The 20021-nt window shown below is 42.3% G+C and overlaps 1 protein-coding gene across 1 annotated transcript in view; it reads left to right on the top strand.

The window, feature by feature from the left end:
- Positions 1-14343, top strand: part of wdr18 (WD repeat domain 18) — a 97239-nt gene extending 82896 nt beyond the window's left edge. Inside the window, exons 9-10 of the mRNA XM_029706613.1 lie at positions 3642-3710; positions 12011-14343. Coding sequence (XP_029562473.1) covers positions 3642-3710; positions 12011-12139 — 198 coding nt within the window. The 3' untranslated portion in view covers positions 12140-14343. The remainder of the gene's footprint in view (positions 1-3641; positions 3711-12010) is intronic.
- The last annotated feature ends 5678 nt before the right edge of the window (positions 14344-20021 follow it).

Genomic DNA, 20021 nt, shown 5'->3' with positions numbered 1-20021 from the left:
AACCACAGTGGCGGATCTCAGAAGTCTCATCAACCAACATTTTGAAGTGCCAATTGCCACGCAGAAGCTAAAAAGTAATGGGCAGGATATCAGTGACGATTCAAAAACTTTGAGCCACTATGGGCTGCAGCCCAGGATCCAATGTGTGTGTGCCGATTACAAAGCCTGCTGCGATTCAGATTACCCTGAATAATGTGAAACCCTACGATGTGATGCCTGCTGAGACCGTGTCCCAGTTCAAGATCAAAGGTCTACAATGTGGAGCAGGTCCCTGTGGACCAACAGATATTGCTCTTTGGGGGAAGGCAGCTTGAAGATGGCAAGACACTGAAAACACTATGACATCAAAAAGGACAGCAACATTTTCCTAACTCTCCGTCTTAGGGGAGGCTGAAGACAACTGAGTATCATTGACCTGAGATACAGTATGAAGCCCTTCATTAATAATGCATGAAACACAATCTATATAGGGAGAACTTTATCACAGTATCACTACATTTTTTAAATGTTAAAGCTTTAAAAAGCATGACCTATATGAAAATTTCAATTAGATTGTAATCAATTAAATACAATTGTATTAAACACCTATAATTTACTATTTCTTTTTTATGGCCCCAATTTAAAAGGCACGAAAATTAAACAAAGTTGTGATTTTCATTTATAAAATGGTTAAATCTAGAACAGCCTGGAATTATGAATGTCATATAATTTGGTAAGCAAGATACGGAGCTGCTTCTTTGACCTTTTTATATAGATCATTTTTATTCAGTTGAGACTGACTAAAGCAGAGCAGTGCACATGAAGAACCTAAAGGCACTATAGTTTGATGAAAATCTTGCATTGTTTATCCCGATTCTGTATAAATTAGTTCCATTCAAGGTTGAGACAGTTCATGTTATTAATGTGCTATGGCTCATCTGCTTTGCTTCACTTAAATTATACAAATATACATTTTATCGATCGAGAATGCATAGCGTTCCATGCAGTTTCTATTGTTCAAATGAAATTGATTCTGTCGCAAGGGATAGATACGTATGTGAACTCATTTCATGTTTTAGGATTTCATCAGTGTGGTGTATGTCAACTGCAGTCCTTCACCACAGCTCTAATTTGTCTGATTTGCTGCAGTGGCATTTAAAGTCCTACCCTTGTAACATGCTCCAGCTGCTACAGGACAGGTTACTCAACATTTAATAAAGGACTGATGAAGAACTGGGTATGTCTGGTCTAAATTCATGTCACAATTTGGGTTATTTGAGTTCAATAGGATGCCGCTTTTTAATTTTAAAACATTTTACGATTATTTGACCAGGTAAGTTGACTCAGAACACATTTTACAGCATTTACCTGGGGAATAGTTAGAGGAGAGGAGGGGGAATGAATGAGCCAGATGTATGCTGGGGATAATTAAGTGGGCATGATGGTTTGAGGGCCAGATTGAGAATTTAGCCAGGACACCTGGGTTAACACCCCTACTCTTACGATTAATGCCATGGGATCTTTAGTGACCATAGAGCGTCAGGACACCCGCTTAATGGCCCAATCACTGCCCAGGGGCATTGGATTGTTTGGAAAGATTACCTCCTACTGGCCCTCCAACACCACTTTCAGCAGCATCTGCTCTCCCATCCAGGGACAGACCAGGACCAACCCTGCTTAGTTTCAGAAGCAAGCCAGCAGTGGGATGCGAGGAGGTATGCCGCTTGACCTGTGTAACGCCCCCAGCACTTTTCAAAGACTGATGCAGTAAATATTTGGTCACTATAGCTTTCAGTTGGTATTACTCTTTTATTAAAATTAGGTGATTTGTTTCCTAATCGTGAGTTAATGATTGTTGTATTCTGGCCTGTTTATTCCCATGCTCAGTCAATTTTATGAACCTGTGTTTTTTTTAAATGGTAGTTAGCTACCATTACCCTGTGGGTGCCACAGGGTTCAATTCTTGGGCCGACTCTCTTCTCTGTATACATCAATGATGTCGCTCTTGCTGCTGGTGAGTCTCTGATCCACCTCTACGCAGACGACACCATTCTGTATACTTCTGGCCCTTCTTTGGACACTGTGTTAACAACCCTCCAGACAAGCTTCAATGCCATACAACTCTCCTTCCGTGGCCTCCAACTGCTCTTAAATACAAGTAAAACTAAATGCATGCTCTTCAACCGATCGCTGCCTGCACCTTCCCGCCCGTCCAGCATCACTACACTGGACGGTTCTGACTTAGAATATGTGGACAACTACAAATACCTAGGTGTCTGGTTAGACTGTAAACTCTCCTTCCAGACTCACATCAAACATCTCCAATCCAAAGTTAAATCTAGAATCGGCTTCCTATTTCGCAACAAAGCATCCTTCACTCATGCTGCCAAACATACCCTCGTAAAACTGACCATCCTACCGATCCTCGACTTCGGCGATGTCATTTACAAAATAGCCTCCAATACCCTACTCAATAAATTGGATGCAGTCTATCACAGTGCCATCCGTTTTGTCACCAAAGCCCCATATACTACCCACCACTGCGACCTGTACGCTCTCGTTGGCTGGCCCTCACTTCATACTCGTCACCAAACCCACTGGCTCCAGGTCATCTACAAGACCCTGCTAGGTAAAGTCCCCCCTTATCTCAGCTCGCTGGTCACCATAGCAGCACCCACCTGTAGCACGCGCTCCAGCAGGTATATCTCACTGGTCACCCCCAAAGCCAATTCCTCCTTCGGCTGCCTCTCCTTCCAGTTCTCTGCTGCCAATGACTGACTGGAACGAACTACAAAAATCTCTGAAACTGGAAACACTTATCTCCCTCACTAGCTTTAAGAACCAGCTGTCAGAGCAGCTCACAGATTACTGCACCTGTACATAGCCCATCTATAATTTAGCCCAAACAACTACCTCTTCCCCTACTGTATTTATTTATTTTGCTCCTTTACACCCCATTATTTCTACTTTCCACTTTCCACTGCAAATCTACCATTCCATTGTTTTACTTGCTATATTGTATGTACTTCGCCACCATGGCCTTTTTTTGCCTTTATCTCCCTTCTCACCTCATTTGCTCACATTGTATATACTTATTTTTCTACTGTATTATTGACTGTTTGTTTTACTCCATGTGTAACTCTGTTGTTGTATGTGTCAAACTGCTTTGCTTTATCTTGGCCAGGTCGCAATTGTAAATGAGAACTTGTTCTCAACTTGCCTACCTGGTTAAATAAAGGTGAAATAAATAAAAAACCTCTGAAGACCTCCCCACAAGATAGCTCTCCCGAGACCAGAGTCGGAAACCACTTCTCTACACCGCCATGCATAACTCCTACTCGTGGGCGTGTAGTCTTCGCGTCTGAACTCTTCCCACCTCCGTTTCAACATATTGTCCATCCGCGTAAGCTTTATTGACCCGAGCCGTAAAATAAAGTCAGAACTCCCACACAGTTGGGTGTCAGTGGACGGGGCTGTACATTGCAATTGTGATCCGCTCTGTAAATCTGGGGAGCGGGATCACGCCACTTGTTGTTATTGTCTGGTATTGTCATTGTCAGCCCTTTGTTGGCATTGTCACACTCACGCCACTATCCACTTCTGGATTTGACTTTGGACATGGCCTGTGCACCTTGTTTGACTGTATGTTCTCTCTCTTTTAGGCCCAGAAGGAGACCTATTTGGAGAAAGCAGACAAACTCTACTCCATCATGAGTGCCGTAACAGACAAGGTAAGTGGGCAGGTCGATGCAAAAATGCACGTCATTACACAATACAATTCCCCATAGATGTTATTTCAAATATCTGTGTTTGTCGACATAAGGTTAGTGAGCAAGTCAACATCATCTCAGGGGGCCATGTGACTCCGCATTATAAACCACATGTTCTAAGGGTGTTAGATGTATGTAAATGCTATGTGCAGTGCTTTCAGAAAGTGTTCACACCGTTGAATTTTTCCACATTTTGTTAGAGCCTGAATTTAAAATGTATACTATTTAGATTTTTTTTGTCACTGGCCTACACACAATACCCCATATCAAAGTGGAATTATGTTTTTAGAATTTTCTTTCCCCAAATTAATTACAAAATAAAAGTACTCAACCCCTTTGTTAAGGAGTAAAAATGTGCTTGAGTCGTATAATAAGTGTCATGGACTCAGTGTGTGAAATAGTGTTTTTAATGTGATTTTTGAATGACTACCTCATCTCTGTACTCCACACATACAATTATCTGTAAAGTCCCTCAGTTGAGCAGTGAATTTTAAACATATTCAACCACAAAGACCAAGGAGGTTTTCCAATGCCTCGCAAAGAAGGGCACTTCTTTATTGGTAGATGGGAAAATATTTTCTTTTTACAAAAAGCAGACATTGAATATCCCTTTGAGCATGGTGAAGTTATTAATTACACTTTGGATGGTGTATCAGTACACCCAGTCACTACAAAGATACAGGCGTCCTTCTTAAAACGTATTTAGGATAGGTGGGACATTAGCGTCCCACCTGGCCAACATCCGGTGAAATTGCAGAGAGCGAAATTCAATTACTATAAATATTAAACTTTCATGAAATCACAAGTGCAATACATCAAAATATAGCTTAACTTGTTGTTAATCCAGCCAAGGTGTCAGATTTCAAAAAGGCTTTACGGCGAACAGCGTCCAGCACACAACTGCATAACAAATCATATTCAACCAGGGATTTGCGACACGAAAGTCAGAAATAGCGATATAATATATGCCTTACCTTTGAAGATCTTCTGTTGGCACTCCAAAATGTCCGTTACATTACAAATGGTCCTTTTGTTCGATTAAAGTCCTTTTTTATATCCATAAAAACTCAGTTTAGCTGGCACGCTTCAGTCAATAATCCACTCGGTTTCCCCCTTTCAAAATGCATACAAAATGAATCCCAAACGTTACCAATAAACGTATCCAAACAAGTCAATCAACGTTGATAATCAACCCTTAGGTACCCTAATACGCAAATAAACAATACAATTTAAGACGGAGAATCGTTATTGTCTTTACCGGAGATAAACAAAAATAACGCGCTGTCTCGGCCATACGCTTGGAAACTACAGCCAAAATGGGAGCCACTTAGAAAAACTACAACTTCTCCCTCATTTCTCCAAAAACCAGCCTGAAACTCTTTCTAAAGACTGTTGACATTTAGTGGAAGCCCTAGGAAATGCCATCGGAGATGATTTCGCCCTATTATAAAAGTGCCAGGCATTGAAATCAGTGGTATGCTGAATATTTTTTTATTTTGTATGGTTCCTCAGGGTTTCACCTGCCATTTCAGTTCTGTTATACTCACAGACATTATTTCAACGGTTATAGAAACTTTAGAGTGTTTTCTATCCTAATCTACTATATGCATATCCTAGCTTCTGGGCCTGAGTAGCAGGCAGTTTACTTTGGGCACGCTTTTCATCCGGATGTCAAAATACCACCCCCATCCCAAAGAAGTTAACTCAGTTGTTTAAGAGGAAGGAAACCTCTCAGGGATTTCACCATGAGGCCAATGGTGACTTTAAAACTGTTAGAGTATAGTGGCTGTGAAAGGGAAAAAAACTGATGGATCAACACCATTGTAGTTACCCCACAATATGAACCTAATTGACAGAGTGAAAGGAAGGAATCCTGTACGAAATAGAAATATTCCAAAACATGTGTCCTGTTTGCTACAAGCCCCCTCAGTGAATGTTTCTGAATGGCTGAGTTACAGTTTTTACATAAATCTACTTGAAAATCTATGGCAAGACCTGAAAATGGTTGCCTAGCAATGATCAACAATCGATTTGAAAGAGCTTGAAGAATTTTGACAAGAAAAATCGGCAAATGTTGCACAATCCAGGTGTGGAAAGCTCTTAGAGACTTACCCAGAAAGACTAACAGCTGTAATCGCTGCCAATGGTGGTGCTACAAAGTATTGACTCGGGTTGGAATACTTATGTAAATGTGATTTCTTTATTTAATTTTCAATAAATTTGAAAATAATTCTAAAGACATATTTCCACTTTGTCATTATGGGGTATTGTGTGTAGATGGGTGAGATGATAAAACTTTTTAAAAAATCATCCATTTTGAATTCAGGCTGTAACACATCAAATGTTGAATAAGTCAAGGGTATATGAATACATTCTGAAGACAGTGTAGTCACCGCAGGTTAACATTTTTACAGGCTCCTTGCCAGAAGGCTCAGTTGAAGACTCTTCATTATGACCCTTTAACTCCTCACAGTGTTACTTGCACTTTACTCTCAGACATCTACAAAGGCCACGATAAGAAAATACAGCTGCAGCTACTACTTGCCAGCTCATACATACTTACACCACAGTGCGTCAACGTACTGACTGTAAGAGAGGAGAGACCCTACCGGCTATGGCGTCAGCAAAGGTCAATATTACAATATTGTGTCTTATCTGGAGACTTGGTGTATCCATCCTTCTCATATCCTTTCTTAGCTAGGGAGAGTTGATTTCCTATCTGGAGATCATGGCTGAAATGAACAGGCTTGTCAATATGATGCACCTCAAGAGATTGGTTTTCATTATAAAGACCACACAGTCCGTTAAAGGCACAATCTGTAACTTTCATTTCCACTGACTCATTTGAAAGTTGTGTTAACCTCTCAAGCCAAAGACAATGGGGCGGTCAGGGTTTCTCACTGGCCAAAGATCTGGCCTGAACATAATTTCGACTTGTAGTTTCAAATTAAAATGCATCGTGGTCATGTGGGACCCATAGATTAGCATGTGGTCTCTATGTTAAACCAGTAATAGGCAACATTTGCCTTATGGTACACTACATGACCAAAAGTATGTGGACACCTGCTCATCGAATATCTCATTCTAAAATCCCCCCCCCCAAAACAATTATTTTTGTCACATGCGCCGAATACAACAGGTGTAGGTAGACCTTACAGTGAAATGCTTACTTACAAGCCCTTAACCAACAATGCAGTTTTAAGAAAATACCTCCCCAAAAAAGTAAGCGAAAAGAAAAACAAATAAATAAAGAGCAGCAGTAAATAACAATAGCCGGGCTAAATACAGGGGGTACCAGTACAGAGTCAATGTGCGGGGGGGACCGGTGTCGAGGTAATTGAGGTAATATGTACATGTAGGTAGAGTTATTAAAGCGACTATGCATAGATAATAACAGAGTAGCAGCAGCGTGGGGGGGCAGGCAATGCAAATAGTCTGGGTAGCCATTTGATTAGCTGTTCAGGAGTCTTATGGCTTGGGGGTAGAAGCTGTTTACAAGCTTTTTGGACCTAGACTTGGCGCTCCGGTACCGCTTGCTGTGCGGTAGCAGAGAGAACAGTCTATGATTAGGGTGGCTGGAGTCTTTGACAATTTTTAGGGCCTTCATCTGACACCGCATGTAATAGAGGTCCTGGATGGCAGGAAGCTTGGCCCCGGTGATGTACACACCGGGGCCAAGCAGCACTCTGTAGTGCCTTGCAGTAGGAGGCCGAGCAGTTGCCATACCAGGCAGTGATGCAACCCGTCAGGATGCTCTCGATGGTGCAGCTGTAAAACCTTTTGAGGATCTGAGGACCCATGCCAAATCTTCTTTGCCCTCTTCACAGCTGTCTTGGTGTGCTTGGGCCATGTTAGTTTGTTGGTGATGTGGACGCCAAGGAACTTGAAGCGCTCAACCTGCTCCACTACAGCCCCGTTGATGAGAATGGGGGTGTGCTTGGTCCTCCTTTTCCTGTAGTCCACAATCATCTCCTTTGTCTTGATCACATTGAGGGAGAGGTTGGTGTCCTGGCATCACATGGCCAGGTCTCTGACCTCCTCCCTATATGCTGTCATCGTTGTCGGTAATCAGGCCTACCACTGTTGTGTCATCAGCAAACTTAATGATGGTGTTGGAGTTGTGCCTGGCCGTGCAGACATGAGTGAACAGGGAGTACAGGAGGGGACTGAGCATGCACCCCTGAGGGGCCCCCGTGTTGAGGATCAGCGTGGGCGATGTGTTCTTACCTACCCTTACCACCTGGGGGCGGCCTGTCAGGAAGTCCAGGATCCAGTTTCATGGGAGGTGTTTAGTCCCATGGTCCTTAGTGCACTCAAAGCTCATCACTAAGCTGTGGTGTTGAACGCTGAGCTGTAGTCAATGAATAGCGTTCTCACATAGGTGTTCCTTTTGTCCAGGTGTGAAAGGGCAGAGTGGAGTGCAATAGAGATTGCATCATCTGTGGATCTTTTGGTGCGGTATGCAAATTGGAGTGGGTCTAGAGTTTCTGGGATAATGGTATTGATGTGAGCCATGACCAGCCTTTCAAAGCTGGTACAAGTCCTGGTAATCCGTCTGGCCCTGCGGCCTTGTGAATGTTGACCTGTTTAAAGGTCTTACTCACATCGGCTGCGGAGAGCGTGATCACACAGTTTTCCGGAACAGCTGATGCTCTCATGCATGTTTGTGTTACTTGCCTCGAAGCGAGCATAGACGTTATTTAGCTCGTCTTGTAGGCTAGTGTCACTGGGCAGCTCTCGGCTGTGCTTCCCTTTGTAGTCTGTAATAGTTTGCAAGCCCTGCCACATGCGACGAGCATCGGAGCAGGTGTAGTACGATTCGATCTTAGTCCTGTTTTGGCGCATTGCCTGTTTGATGGTTCGTCAGAGGGCATAGCGGGATTTCTTAAAAGCTTCCGGGTTCGAGTCCCGCTCCTTGAACGCGGCAGCTCTACCCTTTAGCTCAGTGCGAATATTGCCTGTAATCCATGGCTTCTAGTTGGGGTATGTATGTACGTACAGTCACTGTGGGAACAACGTCCTTGATTTACTTATTGATAAAGCCAGTGATTGATGTGGTGTTCTCCTCAATGCCATCGGAAAAATCCCTGTTGCCACAATGTTGGAAGCACTGAATCGTCTAGAATGTCAATTGTCTGTGGAGATTGCATGGCTGTGTGCTTGATTTTATACACCTGTCAGCAACGGGTGTGGCTGAAATAGCCAAATCCACTGATTTGAAGGGTTGTCCACATAATGTTGTGTATATACACTACCGGTCAAAAGATTTAGAACACCTACTCATTCAAGGGTTTCTATTTTCTACATTGTAGAATAATAGTGAAGATATCAAAACTATGAAATGACACACATGGAATCCTGTATTAACCAAAAAAGTGTTAAACAAATCAAAATATATTTGAGATTCTTCAAATGGACACCCTTCTCCTTGATGACAGCTTTTGGCATTCTCTCAACCAGCTTCACCTGGAATGCTTTTCCAACAGTCTTGAAGGAGTTCCCACATATGCTCAGCACTTGTTGGCTACTTTTCCTTTACTCTGCAGTCCAACTCATCCCAAACTATATCAATTGGGTTGAGGTCAGGTGATTGTGGAGGCCAGGTCTTCTGATGCAGCACTCCAAAAGAATCTCAAATGTAAAATATATTTTTACACTTTTTGGTTACCACAGGATTCCATATGTGTTATTTCATAGTTTTGATATCTTCACTATTATTCTACAATGTAGAAAATTGTAAAAATAAAGAAAAACCCTTGAATGAGTAGGTGTTCTAAACCTTTTGACCGGTAGTCTATAGTGCATGTGTTAAAAAGCTGTGTAATATAATTTCGCAATGCAAGTCATTACTAGAAGTCAGTATAGAATACTCATGTGCTGGTCAAGAATTTATGACATGCAGTGATTGTGGTGGATGCTTAAATGAACGGCCAATATAAACGATGCAGTGCTGACTGCGGCACCATCAGTTTTTTTATGGCAGACTGCGACAGAGCATGTAAATGTCGAACTGTAAAGCCAAAATGCTCTTCCATTGATGAGATTCACTGGCCCCGACGTATGTTTTTAGCGGGCCATTTTTGTTGATGTTGATCTATGTTTAAATAACTTGGTAACAGTTACTTTTGCCAAGACCCACCCCCACAGTGTGTAACTTTTGAGTGGAAATTCAAATAACAGATTGTGCCTTTTAAAGCCAGGGTCTGCTCTTCTGGGACTGTATGTTGGTTATGATTAGATCTCAGTATATCCCTGTCCTGGTGGCAACAGCAGCTGCTTTTCCTGTCCAATCATGGGCACTATCCAACCGCTCCCTTCTGGGCCCCCTGCTCCACCTTGGGCTCTCCAGCATTCCTCTCTTATCCTTGCCTACAAGGCCCTTCATTTTTTGGCTGGTGATGGTGGATTGCTTTCCTGATTCTCCCCTGGGATTGATTCTGCCTCTACTAGATCCAGCACTGGGAGGTCCAACCCAGTTCTAAAGATAATAAAAAAACATGGATGGCCCCAAATGTATAGGATTCAAAACTACCCCCTCACTATTATGGCCATGTAATTTTAGCCTATGTTTGGAGAACGTTTATGGCACAAAATGGCTGCCATGCATCACGCAGGTGGGTGTTACACAGTGGACAGAGCGAGTTACCCCTAAACAATGTAATTCACTTTGGAACTTATTGAAAGGCTCTATATTACTTCAATCTACCATTATTACTCTTAATAAGTCTAATGAATTAGCACGAAACCTCTGTGTCACTGCATCCGCTCGACCAGCGGGTGGATGCAGTGTGCAGTCTTGCATGTGTGTACCAGGAAGGAGCAGGTTGGTGTTTTTTCGCAAAGAATTTGTCTGCTAACTAGACGAGGCCGTCACCAGACACACCTTATCCCTGGGCTCAGTGAGCGGCTGACGACTCCACCGCTCTGCCCCCCAAAGCGCTCTTAACCATTTTAAATAAATAGTGTCTTTGAGCTACAGACTTCTGGGTTGTACCATTTGGATACGTTTCTTCTACATCCGTTGGTACCAAACATTAGTCTGTGTGATTAACTTGGGCTGAACTAGAGCTGTGTGTGTTAGACAGGATCCCGAAGGGGCCCGGGGCCAAGTCTTTCTACAAAATGGTCTGGAGAGTTCATATGGTTTGAGCTTCAAACTATTAAAAGCTGAGACTCATGGTGTCTAATAGTATAATAAGCTCACATAGTCACTGTCACAAACTCCACACAGTTGTCACTGACTAGTTGGATATTCATTTCCAACTGAGCAAACAATGTCTGCACTTGCAGCATTCATATAAATCCATTTTTCTGTTATTTGCTTTGGTGGACCATATTGTTTTTGTTGTGGACATTTGTCAATTAAACTCATTAATGCAACTGTTTGTCATATTTTTTCATGTTTTACTTGTAGCCCTGGTTGTCCTGAAAAGAAAATGGTAAAACACTTCATTGTGAGGCTAAATATAAGGGCTGGACATGCAGATAAATGGAAGTCAGATAAATGAAAAGCTGATTTTTGTTGGGGTCTCGGTACTGATAGGGTTAAGTGGATTAGTCTCACTCCATCCAAAAAGGGAGAACAGCCCTCGCTTGCTCCCACAGGCAAGACCAAAGCACCCAGCCCGGTACATCTATACCCAAGAAGGCAGGCAAACGAATAAATAAACTGAATACGGGCAATAGTTGTCCTCTCCCCTCCACTCTTTAATCTTGGGAGGAAATATGAAAAATATGGACCGTTGTCATCCAACAGCTGCCTGCGCTGCGAATTTGGCCACAATGGGAAATGTCAATATTTGACTCTGGAAAAACCTCCCTAATCTCACAAACGAGATTTGATGTTCCTCACCCCATGCCTTTGACCCACCGCCCCGGCTCCCAACTCCCGAAACGGGCAGTGGGCTTTCCGTGGGGAGCTGGGTTTGTTCTTTGCCAGATTGTACCACCACTGGAAATGAATTCCCCCGCTCATTTGCACACAATGGAGCCTTTAACTCCAAATACATTACATTACCATAAATATTGGAGAGGTTTCATCCTTTTGTCGATTTCGATGAGTGGGTCTATGAGAGAAAAGCAAACATGTCCCCCGTTTTAGAATCCGCTGGGACCTGATACCTGAGGTGGTAGATTTAAATGTTCTGTGTCTACAAATGTGTTTGCTTAACCCCGATGTATCTATAATTTTACACTCTCACTTTCCTTCTCTCTCTTGCTCCCCCTCTCTCTTCTTTCTCTGTTTACTGTTAAACGTACAGAGTGTGTTTGGTGATGGTGAGAACACCAAGGTGCGTGTGTCGGAGCTGGAGGAGGAAGTGAGAACGCTGAAGAAGGTTAACAAGGACCTGTACGACTTCTCCACACAGCTCCTCACCAAGCCCAGCTAGAGAAGAGCCACCACCCCTGGACACGGCTCCCCCATCCCACCAGCAGGGACCCTACTAGGGGGAGGGAAGACACTGCAAGCCCCCCTCAATACAGACCGGTAGGCTAGGGAAATATAAGTTAGTGTGTCATTCATAGTTTGTTTTGTAAGGGAGAGTGTACGTTCAGCAGGACTCCAGGTGTAAAAGTTGTACCATGGACCGTATTGCCTGTATCATGATCCCTCGGCATATTTTGGATAAAGGGTTTAACATGAAGAAAACGTGCTCACCTTGTTTGTGCGACATGTTCAATGTTAGCCACAGGCTACTTGCAGTAGTCTAGTGCAGCCAGATTGAGCCACATAATTGATCTTAGTGCTTTATTGACGTCCCTTGACCTCCTCAACTCACAGCCCTGTTCCTTCACACTCATCACCACTGCCTATAAGGCCAAAAATTCCATCAGCCAAAAATCGGTGTAACAGGATCCAGTTATTGCCCTCTGACCTTTCATCCTGTTTGTAATCTGGCTAACCATCTCAGATTCCTGCATTATCCTCTCCTGTTTTTTGTTGTTGTTTTTTGCCTCGGCTTTGCCACGTTCTATAACGTTCAACCAGTTAATAGATTAGAAGGATTTGTGCGACAAGGACATGATGTGCACCCAGGTGTGTTTGGCTTAGCATCAATGAGGCTGGTGTTAATTTCAGTCGCAAAATGGGTATGACCACCATGGTTCATAGGTCCCCTTCACCTTCTCTCAAGCAAAACTGTTTTCCCATTAGCAATATGCACATAATCTGTGTTAACCTGTTTGGCTAAAAACAGCTCAAGGCAGGAATATCTCAAAGAAAATGGTGGTGTTTAAAAGAAAACGGAAGAGTAGAGGAATATGTTTGATTAACCCTGAGGTTACTAGCCTGAAGACTGTGTACAGTTGTTCCGTGCCTGTAGAAAACATGGATTTGGTTGTGCAGTGCCCAGCAACGCTATATAACTGCAGAATCAGTTTTCAGAATCCTCCAGAAATCGCTCTTCCTCTCATCACTGCTAATTCTCCACCCGGGGCACTAAGTTAGAGGCAGCGACATAGAAATAGCGGTTGATTTTGGTATTTTTCTCATTCGCCCGCTTTGATGAGATCAGAAAAATGCATGTGCCTCTTCGGTAGAGAAGAGGGAACTGATAAGGACAGCAGCCCTCCTGTGCAGAGAGAGCCATGGCTTTAGAACAGGGATTGGCATCTCTCCTTTTTGTAGGCCCGTAGTTTTAAAAATAATTTCAGTTGGGGTCTCAATTTACTGTTAAGAGTCAGAATAGTAGAATACATAAAGTGCAATTTGAAAATGTGGTTTTACATCAGCAGTTTTCCTCTTGTTATATCAGTCACTGACAGTCACGCAATTAGCCTGTCAGCTAACATTTTTCAGATTGGTAAATTAGTCTATTAGCTATATAAATGTGTTCTAATCATAGTTGATTTAACAACCAGGGGGCCCCCCTTTGATTTTGTTCGTCATTCTAACTCAGATATCATATTAAAAACTGCAAACATTTGTATAGCAACTACGGCAACGTGTAGAATTGCAGGAAATTAGCTGTAAAACTGCCAATTTTTCTCCGCTCCATGGCAAAATTAATAGAATTGCATAACATTGGGAAATAATTGCTACGCCCCACAGCAAAATGTGTAGAATTGCAGGAAATTAACTCTAAAACTTCAATGTTTTGTCTCCGCTGTCAAAATATTTGGATTGCAAGGTAGGCAGGGACCCTGAACACAATTCCACTTAGGGCTCCCAAAAGGCTAGGGCTGGCTCTGACTGCATGTGTGGGTATGGATGTGGAGAGACAGACCCACGAGCCACTGCGGCCTCTCATGGTGAGTTCAGATGTTTTTGGGGCCCCCACCCCCATCAAAGTTGCCCATCCCTGCTTTAGAACTTCTGCCTCTGTTCACAGAGGAGAGTGACTTACACGAAACCCAACATTGAACCCAATTAACTCACCGTTGGGGGGGGCAGGCCAGTGAGATGGAGCTTCTGAGGGTTGAAAGAGTGAAGTGTTCAGTGTGGGGGATGAATTGTTTTGTTCCTCTAATAAAGACAAAGACCAACTGGGTTTGTACTTTTTTTGTGTTTTTGTATGCATGTGTTCTGTATTCACCACAATAAGTGTTTTTGTACCTTTCTGAAATCATGGGAAATAAAAACAAAATATGCACATTTGTTGTATCTTGGCCCTTTTTTGCGATTGACCCGCTGTGAAAGATTAGAAAACTATTACTCCTGTATGCTTAATACAAGGACACAACTATGGAAATAGCCTTGTGCTAAAATTAAAATCATTGAATATAATTTATTTTCATCAAAATGGAAGAATATACATTTTTGTCAAGTGCATAGAAAAATCGAATGGAAAATCGTCTCGCTGAAGACAGAACCCCATTTCAAAAAAAGAAAGGTATTTTATCCTTCCTCTTGCAAATTAAGGTTTTTACCTGAATTCTATAAGCATCCTTCAGAATGTTAGGAGTACCTAACACTCCCAGTGGAGAATGGACACTTAACACAGTAAAGAAAGCCAGTTAGCCGGTAAACAAATTACCTCAAGATTAGAGATGAGACTTAATACCTTCACTCCTAGTCCCTTACCTACAGTGCCTTCAGAAAGTATTCACACCCCTTGACTTTTTCCACATTTTGTGTCACTGGCCTACACACAATACCCCATAATGTCAGTGGAATTATATATATATATATATATATATTTAAAGCTGAAATGTCTTGAGTCAATAAGTATTCAACCGCTGTGTAATGGCAAGCCTAATAAGTTCAGAAGTAAACATTTGCTTAACAAATCTTGCAACTTGCATGAATCTGTGTGCCATAATAGTGTTTAACATGCTTTTTTTAATGACTACCTCATCCCTTATCTCAGCTCGCTGGTCACCATAGCAGCACCCACCTGTAGCACGCGCTCCAGCAGGTATATCTCTCTGGTCACCCCCAAAGCCAATTCCTCCTTCGGCCGCCTCTCCTTCCAGTTCTCTGCTGCCAGTGACTGGAACGAACTACAAAAATCTCTGAAACTGGAAACACTTACCTCCCTCACTAGCTTTAAGAACCAGCTGTCAGAGCAGCTCACAGATTACTGCACCTGTACATAGCCCATCTATAATTTAGCCCAAACAACTACCTCTTCCCCTACTGCATTTATTTATTTATTTTGCTCCTTTCACCCCATTATTTATATTTCTACTTTGCACTTTCTTCCACTGCAAATCTACCATTCCAGTGTTTTACTTGCTATATTGTATTTACTTCGCCACCATGGCCTTTTTTTGCCTTTACCTCCCTTATCTCACCTCATTTGCTCACATTGTATATAGACTTATTTTTCTACAGTATTATTGACTGTATGTTTGTTTTACTCCATGTGTAACTCTGTTTTTTTGTATGTGTCGAACTGCTTTGCTTTATCTTGGCCAGGTCGCAGTTGTAAACTTGTTCTCAACTTGCCTACCTGGCTAAATAAAGGTGTAATAAAACATTAAAATACAAAAATCTCTGTACACATACAATTATCTACAAGGTCCATCAATCGCACATGGAATTTCAAACGCAAAGACCAGGGTGGTTTTCCAATTCCACGCAAAGAAGGGCACCTATTGGTAGATGGGTAGAAATAAAAATGTAAAAAGCAGACATTGAGGGTGGTGAAGTTATTAATTACACTTTGGATGTTGTATCAAAAGATACAGGCGTTCTTCCTGTACTCTTCATATTTTCAAACATGGTGGTGGTTGCATCATGTTATGGGTAAGCTTGTCATCAGCAAGGACTTAGTTTTTACGATAAAAATAAATAATTAGAGCTAAGCACAGGGAAAACCTGGTTCAGTCTGCTTTCCACCAGACACTGGGAAATAAATTATCATTTCAGCAGAACAATAACTTAAAACACGAGGCCAAATATACACAAGTTGCTTACCAAGACGACATTGAATGTTCCTGAGTGGCCCAGTTACAGTTTTAACTTAAACCAGCTTGAATATCTATGGCAAGACTTGATCTAGCAATGATCAACAACCAACTTGAAGAATTTAAAAAAGAATAATGGGCAAATATTGCACAATTCAGGTGTGCAAAGCTCTTAGACCTACCCATTTTCAATACATCCTCAAACATGTTTTCACTTTGTCATTATGGTGTATTGTGTGGAGATGGGTGAGAGAAAAATATCTATTTAATCCATTTTGAATTCAGGCTGTAACACAACAAAATGTGGAATAAGTCACGTGGTATGAATACCTTCTGAAGGCACTGTCTGTGCACTTCAATTGAGTAACAAGGGAAGTAATTTACCCTTTGACCTCGTGGCACTCTTTTCCATAATAGTTCATTGCCTGAATTGACAGAGATCAAACCACGAGTCAAGCTTGGCCAATCATTGGAAATGTGCCACATGTTGGGTGACTTCACTCACTGAGAATGGAGATGAGCATTTGGCCACTGTGAGCTGCCCTTTCTGCGTGATTATATGTGACACTCCCATTTGAGTCAATGAGTGGCTTTGGAGATGTGAAATTAGGCTGATTTGCTGTGACCTCCCAGCTTGTTGCTGCTAGCACTGGTGATAATCACAGCGGTGCTGCACTGGAATTTGATGAGGCAGATTCCTCTGCCTGGTGTTTTTATTTTGCTGGAATGTCCCCCACGACTATCTCCAATTTCTTCGATTTTTCCCGTAATTTCTAATTCTGGGAGATTCCAATTCTGCAGATATACAACAATAAATGAGCCAGACATAAGACCAAACCTTTTGATTAGTGGTGTATGGAACCTGCTTCCTTCATGTAGCACATGGGACAAGAATTCCAATCTAGCCGGTGTAACTCGATCCCCACCTGCTAATGTTTCATTTCCCACTATTATCCCTCTTGACTGTCTGCTCTGCTGCCTCCACATTGATTCGTTTTGTAGGACTTTCTCCAGGTAATTCAGTTTTTTTTACTTTTCTAGTAAACTGTGAGTAAATATGATGAGGAAATATAGACTTGTACATTCAGCTCTTTTTCTTTGAAGGCACTGTAAATCTTTTTTTCAAAGTATTCACTCCCCTTCACCTTTCCACATATTGTTGTGTTAAAGCCTGAAATTAAAATTGATTAAATTGAGATTTTGTGTCACTGGCCTGCACACACTACCCCACAATGGTAGTGGAAATATGTTTATAGACGTTTTTACAAATTAATTAAAAATGAAAAGCTGAAATGTTTTGAGTCAATAAGTATTCAACCCATTTGTTATGGCAAGCCTAAATAAGTGTTTAACAAGATACACAAAAGTATGTGGACACCCCTTCAAATTAGTGGATTCAGCTATTTCAGCCACACCTGTTGTTGACAAGTGTATAAAATCGACCACACCGCCATGCAATCTCCATAGGAAAACTTTTGCAGTAGAATGGCCTTACTGAAGAGCTCAGTGGCTTTCAACGTGGACTGTCATAGGATGCCACTTTTTCAACAAGTCAGTTTGTCAAATGTCTGCCCTGCTAGAGCGGCCCCGGTCAACTGGAAGTGTTATTATTCTGAAGTGGAAACGTCTAGGAGCAACAACGGCTCAGCCACGAAGTGGTAGGCCACACAAGCTCACAGAACAGTACCGCCGAGCTAGAAAAAATTGGCTGTCCTCGGTTGCAACACTCAGTACTGAGTTCCAAATTGCCTCTGGAAGCAACGTCAGCACAAGAAATGTTCATCGGGAGCTTCATGAAATGGGTTTCCATGGCCGAGCAGCCGCACACAAGCCTAAGATCACCATGTGCAATGCCAAGTGTCGGCTGGAGTGGTGTAAAGCCCGTCGCTATTGGACTCTGGAGCAGTTGAAACGTGTTCTATGGCGTGATGAATCACGCTTCACCATCTGGCAGTCCGACAGACTAATCTGGGTTTGGTGGCTGCCAGGAGAACGCTACCTGCCCCAATGCATAGTGCCAACTGTAAAGTTTGGTGGAGGAGGAATAATCTGGGGCTGTGATTGATGGGTTGGGGCTAGGCCCCTTAGTTCCAGTGAAGGGAAATCTTAATGCTACAGCATACAATGACATTCTAGAATATTCTGCGCTTCCAATATTGTGGCAAGTTTGGGGAAGGTGCTTTCCTGTTTCAGCATGACCCCGTGCACAAAGCGAGGTCCACACAGAAATGGTTTGTCGAGATCGGTGTGGAAGAATTTGACTGGCCTGCACAGAGCCCTGACCTCAACCCCATCGAACACCTTTGGGATGAATTGGAACAGCGACTGCGAGCCAGGCCTAATCGCCCAACCTCAGTGCCCAACCTCATTAATGCTCTTGTGACTGAATGGAAGCAAGTCCCTGCAGCAGTATTCCAACTGTATATTAATGCCCATGATTTTGGAATGAGATGTTCGACGAGCAGGTGTCCACACACTTTTGGTCATGTAGTGTATTTCATTTTTAATAAATTTGTAAAAATGTTTTTACTTTGTCATTATGGGGTATTGTGTGTAAATGGGTGAAGAAAAAATCTGATCCGTTTTGAATTCAGGCTGTGACACATCAAAATGTTGAATGAGTCAAAAGGTATGAATATTTTGTGAAGGCACTGTAGAGCCTGCTTGAGGCAGCTGTTATTATTTGCTATTGTTTTCTGCAATCAGTCCTCCTTCCCACTCTCTTTCATGCTTGGCTGAGTCTAGCTAGCGCCTCAGCCACAAGCGACCCTTATCATTGTCTTGGTCAGGCTGGTAAAACATGATGGAAAATGCATTCTTGATTGAGTTGTTCATATCCATCACAATAAAATGGGGTATTTGAGAAGAATACCTAATGTGGATTTTCTCTAATCGATTCTCACATTGGAGTAGGGACGATTAAAACAATGTTTCATTACGATTCCATTCTGTGCAAATGACCATTTGTGGGGAAATCAATAAGGAATGATTATTTTTAATCCTCTGGAGAGGTGAGAGGTGGGCGAGAAGGAGGGTGAGGGGGCTGAATGTGAAGCTAGTTCGGGTCGATGGTCGTTAGCTGTAATAGAAGTATTCCATATCACCTGAACTAACAGAGAAGTGAACTTCAACAGAGTGAACTTCATTATCTTGTTTTATGGGGGTGTGTATGTACACACCAGCTTAACACATCTAGCCATCGTGGTACTAAATGAAATTGTGGAGTACAAAGCCAATTCAGCCTTTATGTAACGCAATCAAATCCGTGTTTGTCATGTGACTACCTAATGGATGTCTTGGCGTGTAAAGGACGGAAGTCCCTGTATTATGAAGCTTCTATCCATTACTTGAGCCGAATATATCAAAGTTACCATTCTTGCCACCTGACTAAAGCAGAAGCAGAATCATTTAAAAATAAGTCAATACATTGAATATGAAACTACCTAGAGGCAGAGAGAGCGAGAGAGGCCTTGCTTCAGGGTTCCAATAAAGGGATCTGCTCCTCTTCTTTAACCTTGTTTAATCTCCATATTCCTGTAGAAGAGCGGATGTAATGAGATGAAACTCATTACCTTTTATCTGTGCCAGTGGAGTATCCCAGTGAGATGCCGCCATTGAAAAAAAAAGGGGGGCAAGAAATTGAACACAACAGAGCGAGGTGCCGTGAGGATGCTGCCCTTGGAAGCAACGCCCGGATACTCAATAGTGGGTCGTGAGTTCCCTCCCCTTACTTTTTTAAAGGATGGTCCTCCAGTGGATTTGTGAAGCAAGCAGCAAAAACGCAGGAACGTCAACATGATAAGTATATATTGGGATATTGCAATGATATTTTGTCCCATTTTGGGGCGAATCACACCGGATCAAATAAAAACGCCTGACTGAAACTCCCATTTTTGCGACTGTTTATCCTTCGAAGACTTG

Source organism: Salmo trutta, chromosome 22 (genome assembly GCF_901001165.1).
Source record: "Salmo trutta chromosome 22, fSalTru1.1, whole genome shotgun sequence".
NCBI classification, from domain to species: domain Eukaryota; kingdom Metazoa; phylum Chordata; class Actinopteri; order Salmoniformes; family Salmonidae; genus Salmo; species Salmo trutta.
The sequence above is the reverse complement of the archived record's forward strand: the minus strand, read 5'-3'. Positions and strand labels throughout refer to the sequence as shown.